The 16,287-nt window shown below is 43.0% G+C and overlaps 1 protein-coding gene across 1 annotated transcript in view; it reads right to left on the reverse strand.

The window, feature by feature from the left end:
• NUP210 (nucleoporin 210) overlaps nt 1-16,287 on the reverse strand; it is a 104,391-nt gene that overhangs the window by 20,794 nt on the left and 67,310 nt on the right. The window contains exons 23-30 of the mRNA XM_075939667.1: nt 15,337-15,472; nt 14,932-14,994; nt 14,101-14,280; nt 10,578-10,658; nt 9,188-9,319; nt 8,800-8,958; nt 6,075-6,166; nt 2,232-2,406 (exon numbers count right to left, since the gene is read on the reverse strand). Coding sequence (XP_075795782.1) covers nt 2,232-2,406; nt 6,075-6,166; nt 8,800-8,958; nt 9,188-9,319; nt 10,578-10,658; nt 14,101-14,280; nt 14,932-14,994; nt 15,337-15,472 — 1,018 coding nt within the window. The remainder of the gene's footprint in view (nt 1-2,231; nt 2,407-6,074; nt 6,167-8,799; nt 8,959-9,187; nt 9,320-10,577; nt 10,659-14,100; nt 14,281-14,931; nt 14,995-15,336; nt 15,473-16,287) is intronic.

Consider the following 16,287-nt stretch of genomic DNA (forward strand, 5'->3'; position numbering starts at 1 on the left):
TCAGCACTTACCTGCAGGGAATCATTCTTGCTATGCTGAATTCACACATGATTTGTTGTGGAAATATATTTCATTATTAATTAATAAAAGGAAAACTCACTTGACTTTTCTAGGCTAGCTGTCAAAAATCAAGAGACAATGTAGGTTCGCTCTGATCCAGCTTTTGGAAAATAAATAATGGAAGGATAAAGGAAGAAAAAACAAGCTTCAACTGTATAAAGAACAGTATTTAAAATACCCCCCCTTAAGCATGCCTCCTAGGAAAGTCTCTTCTTCTGAGCTAAGAGGCTCTGATAACAGAGTTTTACATTTTATCACAAAATGTACATGTCAGAACTCGAAAAGGAAAGGACAGCTTTGGCCTCAAGGAAACTGAATCTTTGGTGAGTCCGAAAACTATGGCTAAAATATCAGTATGTACAGCTGTCGACTCCACTAGCTGATGTAATAAGCTAAAATATTAGTGCATACGGCCATCTGCCCAACTAACTGATGTAACAAGATAACAAACATGCCATTTTCCATGACAGACTTTCAGGCCTGCTTTACGTATCAGTCTCAAAATCAAGTCTGCAAGAGACACCACTTGCTAAATCTAATATTGAAGCAATCAGCTATTTATTTTTAAGAACATCTCAGCTTTCTGAATATTTCTAGCATTAATGTTTTGATGTTTGGGTCAACTAGAGCCAGATAGCATGTGAGTGAGTGTGGAGTTTACCTCCCCACAAAGCTCTGGCACAATATATTGCTCCTTGCATTCATTGCCTCGGTCTGTTTCAGTAATACAGCCTCTCCTGAGCAGACTGCCAAAATACCCATGCAGGTTGACTAATTTGTGTAGCCAGCTGGAGGAAGAATAGCCCAGTGATTAGAGGACTAGCTTACTGTCACTCAGGAGACCTGGGTTCATTTTCTGCTCTGCCTCCCTGTGCGGCTTTGGCCAAGTTACCTGATTTCCCTGTGTCTCAATAGCCCTTCTGTAAAATGGGCCTAATAGAACTTTCCTACCTCATCGGGAGCTTGTGAGGACAAATCCCATTAAAGATATACGGAGTTCAGATGGTAACAAGGCTAGGTAAGTACCTAAGATAGGCAGACAGGTCATGGCAGAAGCTGTATGGATGTGAAAAGAAAAGACAGCTCCTGCCCCAAATTGCTTATAGTCTTAAATCTTCAGCCTTGCAGTTTGCTGGCATCATGGACGGACAGAATTAATGGAGAGAGTGCAGCTCCACCACCGCAACAGGCCAGCCAGGGGATCTGATCCAGCTCCCAAGAAAATCGAAGGGAGTTATTTCTGTGGCTATAACGAGCACTGGATCAGGACCCAGCAGAGTATTCGGGAGGTGGGAAACAACAAAGCTCATCTACTCTTTAGTATTACTTTGGTGTAGAAAGTGCAAGATAGATACAAGAGCCATCTGTACCCACAGAAATAAAAAGATGCATGAATATACTCAAGCAGAAATCCATGCAATTTAATAACGAAAGAACACTCATCAAGCTGCCAGTTAGAACTATAATTGTTGTGCCTTCACGTCGAAGAACTTTAGCATTACAAGCAATTTGTGCCAACAATGGACATGCTTCTTGCCTAGCTTACTAAGTATATCAAATAGCACCTAAATTTGAAGCTAAAACTCTCCTGTGTTGATCCCCTATAGAAAAAGTCTGTTAAGAGCTTCAGGACTCAGAAGCTGAAGAAAGAAAATGAGATTTCTGCACAACACAGACACTTGCTGAAAATTCAAGCACCACTGTTAGTCACCTTGTAGCTGACACTGTATTCATCACTGTAGCCGGCTTTATCCCTTTTCCCTCCTTGAGAAACGAACTGCCTATGATAGATGTCAGTAGCTACAGTGTATCAAACACTTCTCAAAAGAAAACATTTCTGAAGAGGATTTGTTAGGACATTTTTCTGTCACAGAAGTGCGCGTGCAACTCACAGGCACTTTTTTTGGTGAACTGTGCTGAGGCTTAGGATTCTCTGTTGTGAGGAGATGCACATTTTAATACTCCTGACCACCACCGAATTGGTACTCCTACACCTTGTTAAAAACAACATCGCACTGACCGTTAATCTATGCGTTTTACGCTTTGCAGAATTTAAAGGTGAAACTGACTTTATCCAGTTGATGACATAGGAGACTATGTTTTTAACAGACAAAACTGCATTAGCCTTAATGGTGTTCTGACTCTAGTGAAGAGAAAGAGAAAAATACTACCTTAACAGCAACTACAAGGGTCTGGTTGATTCCAAACGGCTCTTGGGAAATTACTTCGATTGTTGATGATCCTATCAAGGACCCCGAGTTCAGAAAGCCTCTCTCATCAATCTGTACAACAGGAACTTTATTGGGGCCATCCAGGACACGGTAACTCAGGGAAGCTACTCTGTCCCTTGACAAAGCAAAAACAGAAAGCTTTAAAAAAATGAATCTACATTTTCAACAAGATTTATTTAAACCAAGTGTAAACTAGTGCTACCTGATGTGTGCATGTATCATGTTTTTGCTATAAAGCCACAAAGCACTGCAATCTAATCGAAGAATCAAGTGTTCAGATCCCGATTCAAGCCTTCCTGGAAAAAGTCTTATCTGTGCTTGGGCATATATTAAAATCCACTTGCTGTCCGCTACCTTGCAGTGTCAGCACTCACTGATGTGAACTTGATTCAGAATACTAATGTATAAGGGTACAGCATGCGGCTCTCACAGACATTTTCTATCAACAGGTATTCAGCAGCAGATTAGTCTGCCAGGGTCAACAGTGGTAGTGGAGATAAGACAAGAACATGACTAAGTAGTTCTGATGAGTTTCCTGGAAACTGTTTGTATACCCAGGTTAATTTTTGGAACAGCACTCTCCACGGTATTAGCATATTAATAAATAAAGTGAGCAAACATGCAAACTCTAATTAGCAGACACTCTGACTCACTGGATGTTTTTAAGAACCACTTACACATGTTCTACAGTATTTATAAACAACTTCTCTCCTCCCTCTCCCCATCCCCATATGTTTTCCCATTCAGCTGAGAATATAGCACTTTCCTTCTGAAGAACCCCAAATCAAAACTGTATCCTGATAGCCCTTCTTTGACAAGTCAAATAGTACAAGTGCCAGGCTTGCTTATACCATGGAATGAACGGTTTCTGCTGGCATTGTGGCAGATCTCGAAACTTCCCACAGCTCTCTCTCCTCAACAGGTCTGCATTCATGTGTTATTGTGGGCTGGGATGGTATGTAACCTCTCTGGGGGATGATGTGAAGTGGAGTATCTTTAGGGTCCACTGGTTTAAATGAATGGTTTATGTATGATTACATTAGTCTTCATGCAGAAGGGTTACCATAGCTTCTCTAGGAAGCACGGAAGTCCTTCCCCTTTGCCCCCTACATCACCTCATGGAAAGACCCACATACACTAGTTCAAACTGGATTCTCCTGAGGCCGACAGACAAAGGACTTTTGGATCGATAGTCCGAGTTTAAGCGGACTCAGGGTCTTTTCTGATCCAGTAAAGAGTCAGAAGGACTTGACCTATTAGACTGAGAGGTGACCTATGGTAAGCGTTTAGCACGTGTAGGTTTTTTTAATGGCTTTTATGTGTTTTCTCTGTAACGTTTGCATCTCAGGAATAAATGAGCTTGCTGAGAAAGAGCTGCATGGCAGCTTGGCATTATGGACAATTATACTGCTCATCGCCTTTGGAGAAAAAGCAAAGCACAGATGCTGGCCTGGTTAGGCAGCCTTGCTTGCAGGTAGTATGCTTGGGTAAGGCAGGAACAGGAGAGTGAGGAAAACTTCCAGACAGGAGGGTAAGACAGGTGGGTGTCTGCCTACAGAGATGATAGCTGAGCAACTGGGAGCCAAGAGAATGATTGGGCCTGAGAAGTGGGGTGAACCACTAGCTCAGGGAGGCTACCTCCCAGCCTAGCCCTGCCCTTCCACTGAGGCCCTCCTGCCTCTTCCTCTTCCCCGCACTCAGCAGTCTTCTCCAGCCACAGAGCACTGGGCCGCCTGCAGACTCCTCTCCAAGTCCCAGAGTGGCGGATGGTGCATGTCCCTTCCCTTCCTCAACCCTGGAGTGCTGGTTGGCACAGCTCAGCATGGGGCAACCGCAGCTACATCCTGTGCCAGTTGCTCTAGCTCCAGCCCCAGACAGCTTCTTTCCAAAACAGAAGCATCTTGCCTGGGCTGCAGCCAACGAGCAGCAGGAGCGGGCCTGGGTGGGGCCACTCGGGCTGACTGAATAGTCTCAGCTCCCCCCTGCCTATTCGACATGCTGCCCATGCCCTTGGGGGACCACGAGGGGCATGAGCAGCACTTGCAGTTACCCTGGACTATGCCAGGCATATCCCAGGATGCAGAGTACCGGACAGCAGAGCTGATTTGACCATTGTGGAAGATATGCAATAGAAATTCTTCTCCATTGGTTGGGCCCTCAGCTGCTCATAGCAAACTGCAAAAAGCCTTCAGCAGATAAGTCCAAGGAGCCAAACGGATTATCTTAATTTACTGACCATGCCAAGTGTTCTAGGCCATGGATGGAACTAGGCACATAGTTCTTGCTCCTAAGAACTTATAGACTAAAGAGCAGATTCTGATGCTTTCACTCAGTTTATGTCAAGAGCAGCTTCAGGTCTCCAATAGTGTTATATATTGAGTAAGGTACTATTCTGCATGAACAATAATATGAGGGTTAGAAACAATATGGGAGGGGTTAGAAATAACACCATGGCTGATAGTAAGAGAAGGAGGGAAACTGGGGAGGGAGAAGGAAGATTACAATTAAACTCACAGGAATGGTCATGTATGAAAGCATCTTGTTAATTCTGCTAATTTGGGGAGGGGGGTAGTGAGAGGGGATCCTTAATTTCATGGTATTTACAGGACCAGGATTGGAGTTTGATTTATTAATGTATACACTGTCATGATGATGCAGCCAAGGAGACATGGTAAAACTTGGAATTTTATCTCCTCTGTAGAAAGCAGTGATGCAAACACCAGCTGTCCTCATCTCCTGGGTAAACCTCCTCATGCAAAGTAGCTGTCCTTACTAGTACCACACTTGAAACTTTTACCCACTAAGAACCATATCGAGCCTGAAATTAGTTTAAAAAACAATGCTTTGAAAAGAGACTATAAAAAATGCACCTCCTTACGCCGCAGATCTGCTCCTGGACTTTTGTAGGAAAAATGTATCTGCTTTTTTTCAGTCCCTAGCGCTTTGCATAGGTAGTGTTAGCAAGTGGGCATGACAGCAGGTTTATTTTCTGACTCACAGGCCATCATGAGAGCTATTAACTAAGTTCCAAATGCAAGGCAAAAATCCTGCCCTGGGGCCGCACCTATACCCACCATTACACCTCTGTAACTACCACCAGAGTTACCAGGGATCACAGCTGTGCCAGACAATAAAAACCAACCTTTTTCTTAGTTGTAAATAGTAGAAACTGAAGCTGGAACACATTAAGAAAGAATACAGTTGCTATTTTTACACTATGACTTCTCAAAATACTTAAAGTAGCTTGGACATGTAAAAAAAATCGCAAGAAACAAAAATCAATACAGTATTTATTATTTTTAAAAATAATACAGACTTTACCGTGGTGGCTTGAAAGTTTCTTAAATAGAAACAAGATGTGCCACCAACAATCAGTGGATTTAAGTTGTGATCTATAGGTAAAACACTCTCTGGTCTCACAATCTAGTCCCGGACTCTCAGTCAGAAGAACATCAAGGAGCTCATTTTCAAAAGTGCTGAGTACCCAAAACTTTAGTGAATGGCAGCTACACATTCCCAGCACCTCTTAAAACCAAGACTTCTATGTCTGTCTAGCTAGAGCTTTCTAACAAGGAAAGACTTGTACAAGATTTGACTGAAAATAAATATGAAGATAAAGGGTTATTAATTAGACAAATCCCTCAATATAAGAAGGATGCACAGGAGGACTTTTAAAAAAATGAAACAGCAAAATAAAAATTAATTTAAATGTCTAATATTATAAAGTTTAGCTTCAATAAAAAGCTGACACCTGGTCCCACTGTGAAAAAAATCACCACTTACCTGTTTGTTTGAAGTTTAATAAATGAGTTAGGTGACATTAAGATCTGCTCTGCATTCACTTGTGGAGTAACCAGAAGAAGTTTATCAAATACCTGAAAAATAAAAAATAGCCTTATTTATTGCTCAGAGCTTTTACATTTATTTATTCTTTCTGTTCTAAAACAAAAGGAACAACAACAACAACAACAAAACCCACACAACACAAAGGATATAAGAATAATTGTTTTGACCTTTGTAGTGCTAATGCCTTAGCTATATTTTAATATATAGGATTAACAAGTTGTGCATTACTTCAGGTATGTTGTGAACAAATGTGAGTCCCTAGAAGAGCAACAAAAATGACAAAATGTTTAGAAAATGTGACCTTTGAGAAAAGGTTCAAAGCAAATTGGGTGTATATGCTCTCGAGAAAAGACAACAGAGGAGTGGATCTTATAACAATCGTCAAGTATATTTGGGGCTGTTACAAAGAGAATAGTGATCAAATGTTCTCTGTGTCCACCATAGTTGGGACAAGTAGTAATTGGCTTATTTTGCAGATACAGAGATTTAGGTTATCAGGGTAGTATGGCTTCTCAATTTATTTTGGGTGGACTAGATCTCTAGAGAGAGAGCACTGAAAAGCTGAAAGCTGCATGTTTACCTTTGGATTTTTGTTAGCTTTGTAGATTTGGATTTAATTCATTAGAAGGAATTTGCAATCAGGTGTTAAAAATCTTTTGAAAATAAAAATTTAAAAGCAGCTTTTAAATAGGCTTGTTAAATGAAGTAGGGATGTAAAATCCCATTTAATTGGTTAACTGATTAAACACAATGTTTAACCATTAACCGATTAAAGGGGGGACAGCTGGGTTAGAGCAGCCCTCCTGCCTGCCATACCCGGGCTGGAGCAGCCCCCGTGCACAGCGGGCCCCAGAGGACCAACAGCCTCCTGTCCGAAGCAGGTGGGGAGCTGCTCCAGCCCCCACCAGTTAACGGGAACCAGTAGGCATCACTCATTAAGCATGATGCTTACCGATTAACCTTTCACATCCCTAATATGATGTAATGGAAACAAATCAAAGAAACAGGAGATTAAATATTACATATGGAGGTTCTGGCTTATGTCACACTTCTACAAACATGGAAGTTGTATTGCCCTAATTGTTTCTCACTACCAGGATATGCCATCATGCTGTAGTCTGCTTAAATGGAGCAATTCATTCATCAGTTTATTGTATACAAGCACCCACACTATTTTTGGAGGGTGTAAGGAAGGGCTGGATGGAACTACTACTGACTTCAGTGTGAGTTTTACATGATGAATTTCCATAGGAGCGGGCCTCCAATCTCTAAACACGGGCAAAGCAGTTCATATATGACAATTTCTTTGCAAATATAAGTAGAGATGGTTTTTCAAAAGATGAAGCATTTTTCACGCTACAGACTAAAATATTATGCAGGGATTTACAAGCTCTTTCACAGCATGGGCAACATTTTGATAGAGATGGTCTTATGGACACCTTGTCCCTTGCATCCAAAAATCACATGGGCCACTCCTCTCTCAGTGATCACACAACATCTCTGGGATAACTTCCTTAGAAACATGAAGTCCCTGCTGCATTTTTAATGTTTTTGTCATGTGATGTAGACACTGAAGCAAGGAGACAGAGCCAGCACCAAGACACCAGTCAGCTCTCAGGAGACCACCAGTAAATTCTATGTGGTTCCTTTCCTGGCCAATAAACTGAGAAGAAAAAAACCTCGCAAATTGTTGATGTCTATAACTTGTCTGTAACGCTGTACTGTGCACATTTGAAACAAAGTGACTTGGGAGCAAAGGTGAAAGTGCAAAGGGCACTTTGAGAATGAGGGAAGATTCAGTACCTCTCATTAAAAGCCAGGCACAGCTTACTTTTCTTGTGAAGAAGACTAAAACGGTATACTCTTCTAACATGTCTTCACAGAATTCTCTCCACATTTGTTCTCGGCTCATAGCAACCGTGACTGTACTTCATGGTTTCAAAAGCCAACAATGAAGGTCCCTTTGGTTTATAAAGACACGTGAGACCTCTGTGCATTGTTTTTAATACGTATTGCTCAGATCATTCCCATTTGTGGTAAAGTCCAGTGCGGGGAGATGTTCTCCCCTATTGGCCCATTGAGAGAGATATTTTGTCCCCCAAACACCACCTTTTGTGGACCACAGGGTGGCGGAGGAGAAATTCTCTCTCTCTGAGTGAATCTAGATGGCATAATATGGATCTGGGTTACTACCAAGAAAACCCTTCTATATTTGTGTTACCTGGAGCAGACCACACTGGTAAAATGGCATTGAAGTCCAGAGTGATATGGCCTGCAGTAATTGTGCATCACCACCACACAACATTAATCTAAATCTTAATGAGACCACCTAACATGCAGTTTGAAAGAGCCACTTGCCACAGCATGTTAAAGGTTAATTTTTCTTAATACCACAGCCAATCAAAATCACTTCCAATACTGCCCAACAAAATTACACTCAGACACCATCCGGGTCAGAATGCCCAAGGCTTACCCCCAAATTAATAGGTGGGTATCTATTCTCATCACAGTGGGAGATGCCACCTATGCACCAATATCTAGTGGGGACTAAGACTGGAACTGGAACCTCTGCATTCCTTGCTCTAAAGTATTTAATTCAGACCTGTAATAACGATTAATAGTTTCGTGTTTAAAGTGAGACAAGTGAGCCAGATCATTTTACCTGAATTTGGATTTCATCTGACAGTTCCCCTGCCAGGTTGTGAAACTGTTCTGCAGTAGGATCAAGGGCTTTCACAACAACCTTCAGTCCTGTTCTTCCCTTCGCTCTGCCATAAACATCCATAGCAAAGTTATATTTTGCAGGAAGTTGAAGAGATGCCTGAAATAGGAAATATCTATTAACTGTGTTCAAGGAAATACTGGGAATGGACAAGAAAGGAACATCATCTTTGAGCCTGACATGGGTAACATCCCCTGGAACAAATGCATGCAACAGATTTTCTCAACTTCCATCCTGGAGAAGTTCAGCATCTTTAGAAAAAAGATGTGGCGGTGGGATGGGGGACACTCAGATCTCTAACAATTTCTGAGCCTATAGAAAAAATCACCTCGTTGTGTCTGGTCTTGATGTCCAGAATATCCCTCTTGGTGACAGACCAATGAAACGTTAATCCTGGCAATGCATTGCCGAAGGAAAAAGGAGTCTGATTACTGGTGATGCCCATCACATAAACTGGCATCTGAAAGCAGGCAAACAGAGCTTGGCTTGTAAAAGTTGCAACACAAGTAAGGAAGAAACACAGTAAAGTAATCTTAAAAAATGTACAAGAATATTCAAGATTTTTTTTTTTTAAATATAGGGTTACCAAGCGCACCTTTAAAGTGATACCATGTATAGGACTCTCATAATGACAATACTCCTTTGCATCAAAAAGTTTTGGACCATTCCCTTTTGTAAGAGGCAACCAAGTGCGGATTCATTTAATCAGAAGCCTCAGCAGCTAGCCATATGGAGGGGTCACATTCTCTACTGTTTTGACTAGGCATTAGGGATGTAAAGTCCTGTTTAATTGGCTAACCACTTAGAGAGGCAAGGGTGAGCCAGCCTGGCTGGAATGCTCCCACCCCTCTGCTGCGCTGGAATGCACCTTCCCCCGCTGGGGCTCCTCCAGCCTGACTAGAGCAGCCCCCTGAAATAAGGGTGGGGTTTACCACTTCTCCAGTAAAAGCTTCACACCCCTAGCAGGCATTCTCCCCTCTGTACTGATTACGCCAACCCCCTCCTTCATCTAAGTATCCGCCACAGCTTCCCAATAGTGACGTGACTAAGACTGAAATAGTCGCTCAAAGCAGTTGGTTGAGATCCCGTAGTTTGAAATATTAGAGTCACACTGGATAGAGTGGACCTACTACCTGTTTTCTTGAAAGGAAAATGGTCCAGACAATTCATCTCCCCTGAAAAGATTTCCTGGTGATCCTGCCAATATGGCAGATTGCTCAGATTTTGGCTCTACACTGAGTTCTGGCTCTAACAGCAAGAACAGAAATAACGTTCCTTTTCTTCTTCTTTGCACATTATTTGCTTGAACCTCTCTTGAAAGAGGTCAGAGTCTCCTTGTGGCTGGAAAAACACTGTCTTAAAGGAGCAGCTACCATAAAAGTTAAGAGGCATGGGTGTAAGAGCACGTACTTTATTGTAGCACAATTAATGGCTGATGAGGTTAAATAGGAAAATGTCCAGAACAACAGAGAAGTGACTGAAGATTTGTGTCACCATTTCATCAATATTAAAAAAAATCATGAATTAATGTTTTATTCCACTAGGTCAAGCTTAGAACTTTGGTTGGTTGGTTGGTTGGTGTGAAAATACTTTGCAAGTAAACTATTGACTTTTTCTTTGTAGTCCTCATTAACACATTCCCTTTGAAAATCAAATATCAAAATTAACAAAACCAACAAGAGTGGGAGAGAAAGATTGCTACGTGTATTTCAGCTAACCTGGGTGCCGGTTTTCATTCGTGTAATGGGTGCACGGATTCTAACAGCCACAAGCCGTACCACTTCAACTTCCACTTTATCCTACAAAGGAAAGAAGCTCTGTAAGTGACAGACCATTTCATTTAAAGACCTTTGTAAACTAGATTTTTAGCATCAGCTAGATGCCAACTTCTCATCCTACACATATCAAAGCAGGGACTTCAGGCTGGCCCTTTATTAGTGTAGGGAGTCGGCAGCCTCGCCAGGGGGGTGGGGAGGAGAGAATGGGTATTCAGTGGGGAGGAGAAGCACTGCCAGCTTACCTCTGCCTATGGGAGGCTGCTGCTGACTTGCAGCCTGCGAACCCGCTCCAGCCTGGCCATGGCAGCTGGGAGGGAATGCTCCAGCTCATCAGGCTGTAACAGGCCCGTCCCCCCCCGCTTTAATCTGTTACCAGTTAGACTTTACGTTTAACCTGTTAACTAATTAAACGTGATCGTACCTCCCTCCTCTGAGGTTCACACAGCAGATCCTTGTGTCTGCACAGAGCTCAGTGCAGAATCAGGTGAACCGCCGAACTGCCGCCTCAAAATTACAAGGTTGGGGTTGGAGCAGCTTAAGATATAAATAAATGGGAGGCAGTAGGCACTGATGGGCATAGCTTTTGTCTGGTGAACTGAAAGACTGGTACCACTGACTGCAAGCAGAGATCACAAGCTCGTCAAACACCTCATTTTATGATGCAACAGGTGACAAACGGGAGACAAGGGAAACAATCATTATGCTTTTCCCCATAACAAATGGGTCTCACTGTCATGTGTGTTTTCAAAACCTCTCTCATACCAAGTGCTAAAGTTTAAAAGAATATATATTTTTAAAAGTGTGACAGAAATCTCTCTTTGCAATAAGAAATCAAAATGATTCATTTTGTATAATATTTTTATTTCTATGATCCTGATTAAAGTGGAAGTGTGAAAATACACCAAGTGCTCCCCCACCACATATTGTAATGAACTGCTGACTTGGCTGTTTTCTTTTATTCTCCCCTATAAAAATCAACAAACAAATTTGCAGAAAAACAATTGGAAGGAAAAAACATCCTTGTAATTTAACTGCAATCCTCTAGCACAACAGATGAAACCACAGATTTGATATAAATCAATACGCTATAAATCCAATGTCAAATCAAAGTCAACTCAGTGCAGAATGCTTGTCCATTAAAGGACACATCAAAATCCAGCTGTGTAGAGCTCTAGCAACATGAGAGGATTTATGTTCTCCAAGTGAAAAGCCTCACACAGGCATACTTCATGATGATTGTGTTATGGGGTGTCTGCCCCACACTATCCCATAAGGGGTTAAAGAAGCCATTGGGAGGCTGTGCAAAAAACAGCCAATTGAAGAGGGGCTACAAGGAGCAACCAATCAGGGCTGGACTGGCCCGTATAAGAAGGGCTGCAGAGCAGCTGAAGACACTCCCTGGGGCTTGAGGAATGATGACTGGCTGCCTTGCAGGTGAGGGACAGCAAGGGGAACCAAGACATAGCTATACATCAGGCAGAGACCCAGGGAGCTAAAGGCAGTTCCTGGCCAGCTGTAAGGATCTGCAAGCTGAGGCCCTGAGACAAGGGAAAAGTGGGTGCTGCGACCACAGGGCAGTGGCCTGGGAAGATGTACAGAGGATTTGGAAAGGACACAGTAAGTAGTGGCCCATCTACAGGGTCCCTAAGCGGGGACCCCAAGTAGTGGGTGGTCCTGGATCCCCTCTATGACCACGTGCCACTGGAGAAGTGGCTGGACAGAAGGACTGCGATACTGTCCCCTGGAAGGGGAGCGGGAGGAGGAAAAGAGTGTGACACAGATGAAGAGGAAGCTGTGGTCCTGGGAACGATGTGGGTCATAGGGCAGAGGTGATGGTGAAGAGACATCACCAGAAAAGGGCGCACTGGCCTACAGAGCTAATCTCCAGGACAGCCAGCAAGAGGCGCTGCAATGGTCGAGTCACAGCCCATCACAGATTGTAAACTACCAGGGGAAGAGGCCACGTTTTCAGGCATGTCTGTATGGTGGCAGGCATATCATCAGCACTACTTAAATCATCAAGTCTTTGCCCCAGACTGCAAAGCTGATGACTGCGAAGCTGTACATGGGATCTCCAGGAGGCAGAGAAGTGAGTGAGTCCAGACGGGGAGAGAAATAGTGCAAGAGAGAGAGAAAGAGGGGGAGAAGGGTGGAATGGAGAACAAGAGAGAATAGGAGAGTAAGAATGAGAGGTAAATAGATGCAAAATGGTGATTTCTCTTCCGTGCACCGTCTCTCATTTCCTACTGGGTTCTATCTCTGCAGTGCAGCTGTGAGACAGGGCCAGACCTGGTGGTCACACGACAGAAGATTTGGCTTCCCAGTTCAATCTACATCCTTGCAGAAGCCACAGCCAGACACTGCTGTCCCTGAGCTACAGTCACAGGAAACCCTTTTAATAAAATTCTGATCTGTCTCCTCTGCTGGTCTCCCCTGGGAATCTCCCTGTCCCATTCCCCCCACCCCACCTTCGGCAAAGGCCAAAGCACTTCACTGTGCAGTAGCTGCCCTAAGCCCACCCTCAGGCGAAGACAAAGACCCATAAGCCTCAAGTGCAATATCCTAGGGTGCGTCTACACAGCATCCTTACCTTGAAATAAACTACGCAATTTGTGCGATGCAAACTGTGTAGCTATTTCGAAAAAAGGCTATTCCGAAACATCCCTCATCCCTCGTGCAATGAAATTTACAGGGAGGCCAGAACAGCAATAAAACAGGCTTGCTCTTAAGTTGCGGAATAGCTATTTTGGGATACCAGAGAGATCCCAAAATAGCTCCGCTGTATAGATGTAGCCCTAGAGAACACTGTGCTGCTTTTTTGGGGAAAAGGGGAGGTTTTTTTGGGGGGGGGGAGGGGCTTTAGGAGCAGGCCTTTACCTGCCTGCTTGCACCTGCATCCAGGCTTGGTAAGGGAAGTCACCAGGAGAATTCCTCCCATTGATCTCCCACAGTGAGGATGCTGCAGCAATTCAAACTAAGTCCACGTCTACACTGCAGGGAAAAGTCAGAAAAAGATATGCAATATGCAATTTGTGTATCTGTTTCTGCTTTTTTTTTCCCCCAAAAGAGGCTTTTCTGAAATTTGGCCCCTCTACACAGGGTCAAATTTTGGGAAAAAACCTCTTTTGGAACGTCCTTTATTCCTCTCACCGAAAGGAATACAGAGATGCCAAAAGAACATATCCTCTTTTTTGGTATCCTGGAAAAGCTCTGCAGTCTAGACATAGCCTAAGGTATGTTGACTCCAGCTACGCTATTCACAGAGCCGGAGTTGTGTACATTATTCGACTTCCCCCCCAGTACAAACTTGACCTTGACCTGGGGAAGAGAGAAATAACTTATCCCAATACAACCAGTAGGGTTATCAGCCCAAGATTTTGTGTTTGAATTTGGACTCAGTCCATGTACTGAACCAAGATTAATATAAACTGTTTCTGTGGAATGTTAGAGAATGAAGTGTTACCTGTGACACCACCACGATTTGCCCAGTCTCTGCATCAACAGCTTGAACCACCCCAGTTACTGTCCCATTTCCAACTGCTTCTCCTCTTACGAGGCCAGTGCTGTTCACTGATGCAATCCGCTCATCGCTCATGGAGAAAATTATGTTGGACTGAGGTTGAGGGCCTCCTTCTGAAGTAATCTGTAGTTACACAGAGACCAATGCTCATCAGTAGGTTGCATCCATCATAGCTCTTCTCTAGCTAATATTAGCACAGGTGCACAGTAGCAGGCAAGATTGCTCACAGCTTCCTTTCTTTGCACAGACTGTTGATTGACAATCAATTGGGTGGGCATCTCTACTCCCCACAGTGACACCCAGACCTCTATCTTCCTCACACACGTGCACAGGGAGCAGGACCAGTGCATGAGGAGCAAGACATGGGGACAAGCAGCTACCTACAGGCATGATGCATCCCCATTCCAGGAACTTAGGGAGCAATTCTTGCTTTGTGTACTCAGCCCACAGCTCTCCGTTTTATACTGAGACAGGTTTACTGACAACCTAGGAGTGTTGGCTTTTTGTTTGAGTGAAATAAATGTCAAAGCATTGTTCTGGTTACTTGCTAAAACAGAGAGGTGGTCAAGTGTGAAGATATTTATTTGGCCTCTGTGCTGAAGAGAAGTTCTGGTATGAATGTAGCTGTGTTACCAAGCTAAATATCAACATCTGCCAAAAAAACAAATTAAGATGGTATCATGTAGGCAAAGCAGTTAGCACTTCTCCAACAGGATATATTACAACAGCTTCTCAAACAGGAATTATAGCAGGCCAAATCTAAAAATGCCTCACCTGAGTCACTGCTCCTATGATCAGAGTCACTCTTCTGGGCAGTAGCCTAAATGGGGGAAAAACCTGGAAAAGAAAGTACAAACATTTGTACTCTTGCCATTATCCAATTCTGACCAAGTATGCCTCCAAAGAGTTGTGTGTAGAGATTTGCTTAAGCTGGGCAAGCGGAGCCTCTAGAAAGTGCAGTTAACTCCAGGCCCTTAGCTCTGTTTGCAGAGAAGGACTACTACATCTCTCCAATGCCGTTAGAGTTCAGTGTTTTGACATATTTTGAAACTAATTTTTTCCAGGCATTTGACTGGGGGGAAAAAAAGCACACGCTGCCAAATTACTATCATCATACTACTCCCACCCCACCACAACAAGCATTTCAGGTAACATGCAATTAGAAGTGAAGTTATTTACTTCAATCTGTTGGGGAGCAGAGTTGACTTCTTGTCCATTTTTATCAGTGACGGTTGCTGTGAGGCTGGTTTGACCTATGGCCACACCATGAACTAGAAAAGCAGCGGTATGGTCATCAAGAGCTTCATTGAGAGGACTGGAACAAAGACAATACAATCAATTAGGGAGGTCACTGAATGAATCACATTAGTAAGAGAGCGACAGCACACAAGGGGTTCATCTATCATCTCAAGGAGTTTTAAGCGACTCAGTCCTAAACAGAGCAATATGAAGGGATCTCTGTTCAACATGGAGCAGCAGGAATATGAACTTCTAACCTGCATGAAGTTGGGGTGCCTTTACAGCCAGGATGCAGTACTGATAGCACAGCACATGCATAGGCTACATCAACAATGCCTGAACCCTAACTAATCAGAATATACAGAAGGCTTCTGTTTCCAGTGATAGCAGTTCTGAAACCTTCATCTATCTTCAAGTTAGAAAATACAAGGGGTTCTAGATGATACGGGCGATACAGCTCTGCCATTTCTAGACACTCGGTAACAAAACCCAATACACTGAGTTTGATGCTCTTGTACTGATCTTCAGGCAGGCATTTATTCACTTTACATCATTTCCACATTCTTTTTTCATGGGATGCTCAGAATGGAATGAAGTGCTACAGTGCATGATTAAGGCCCCAGATCTGCAAAGTGAATGGGAATTAAATAAATGCTCAAGCACTTAGCTTAATTGGGACCTTAAGCATAGCCAGGCCCCAAAGAGAAACACTTCTTTCTAGACAAAAAGTCTACTTTTCTGCCTTTTCTCATTGGGAGTAAAAACATGGAGGGAGGCCTTTTAAAAATATATCACCATTCAAATACTGTCGTAAGAAAATACTTTCACAAAATAACTTTTACTTCTTCCCCTTAACAGGGAATTGCTTAGAAATTAATGAAAAAATACCAT

This window comes from Pelodiscus sinensis, chromosome 11 (assembly GCF_049634645.1).
Source record: "Pelodiscus sinensis isolate JC-2024 chromosome 11, ASM4963464v1, whole genome shotgun sequence".
NCBI lineage: Eukaryota > Metazoa > Chordata > Testudines > Trionychidae > Pelodiscus > Pelodiscus sinensis.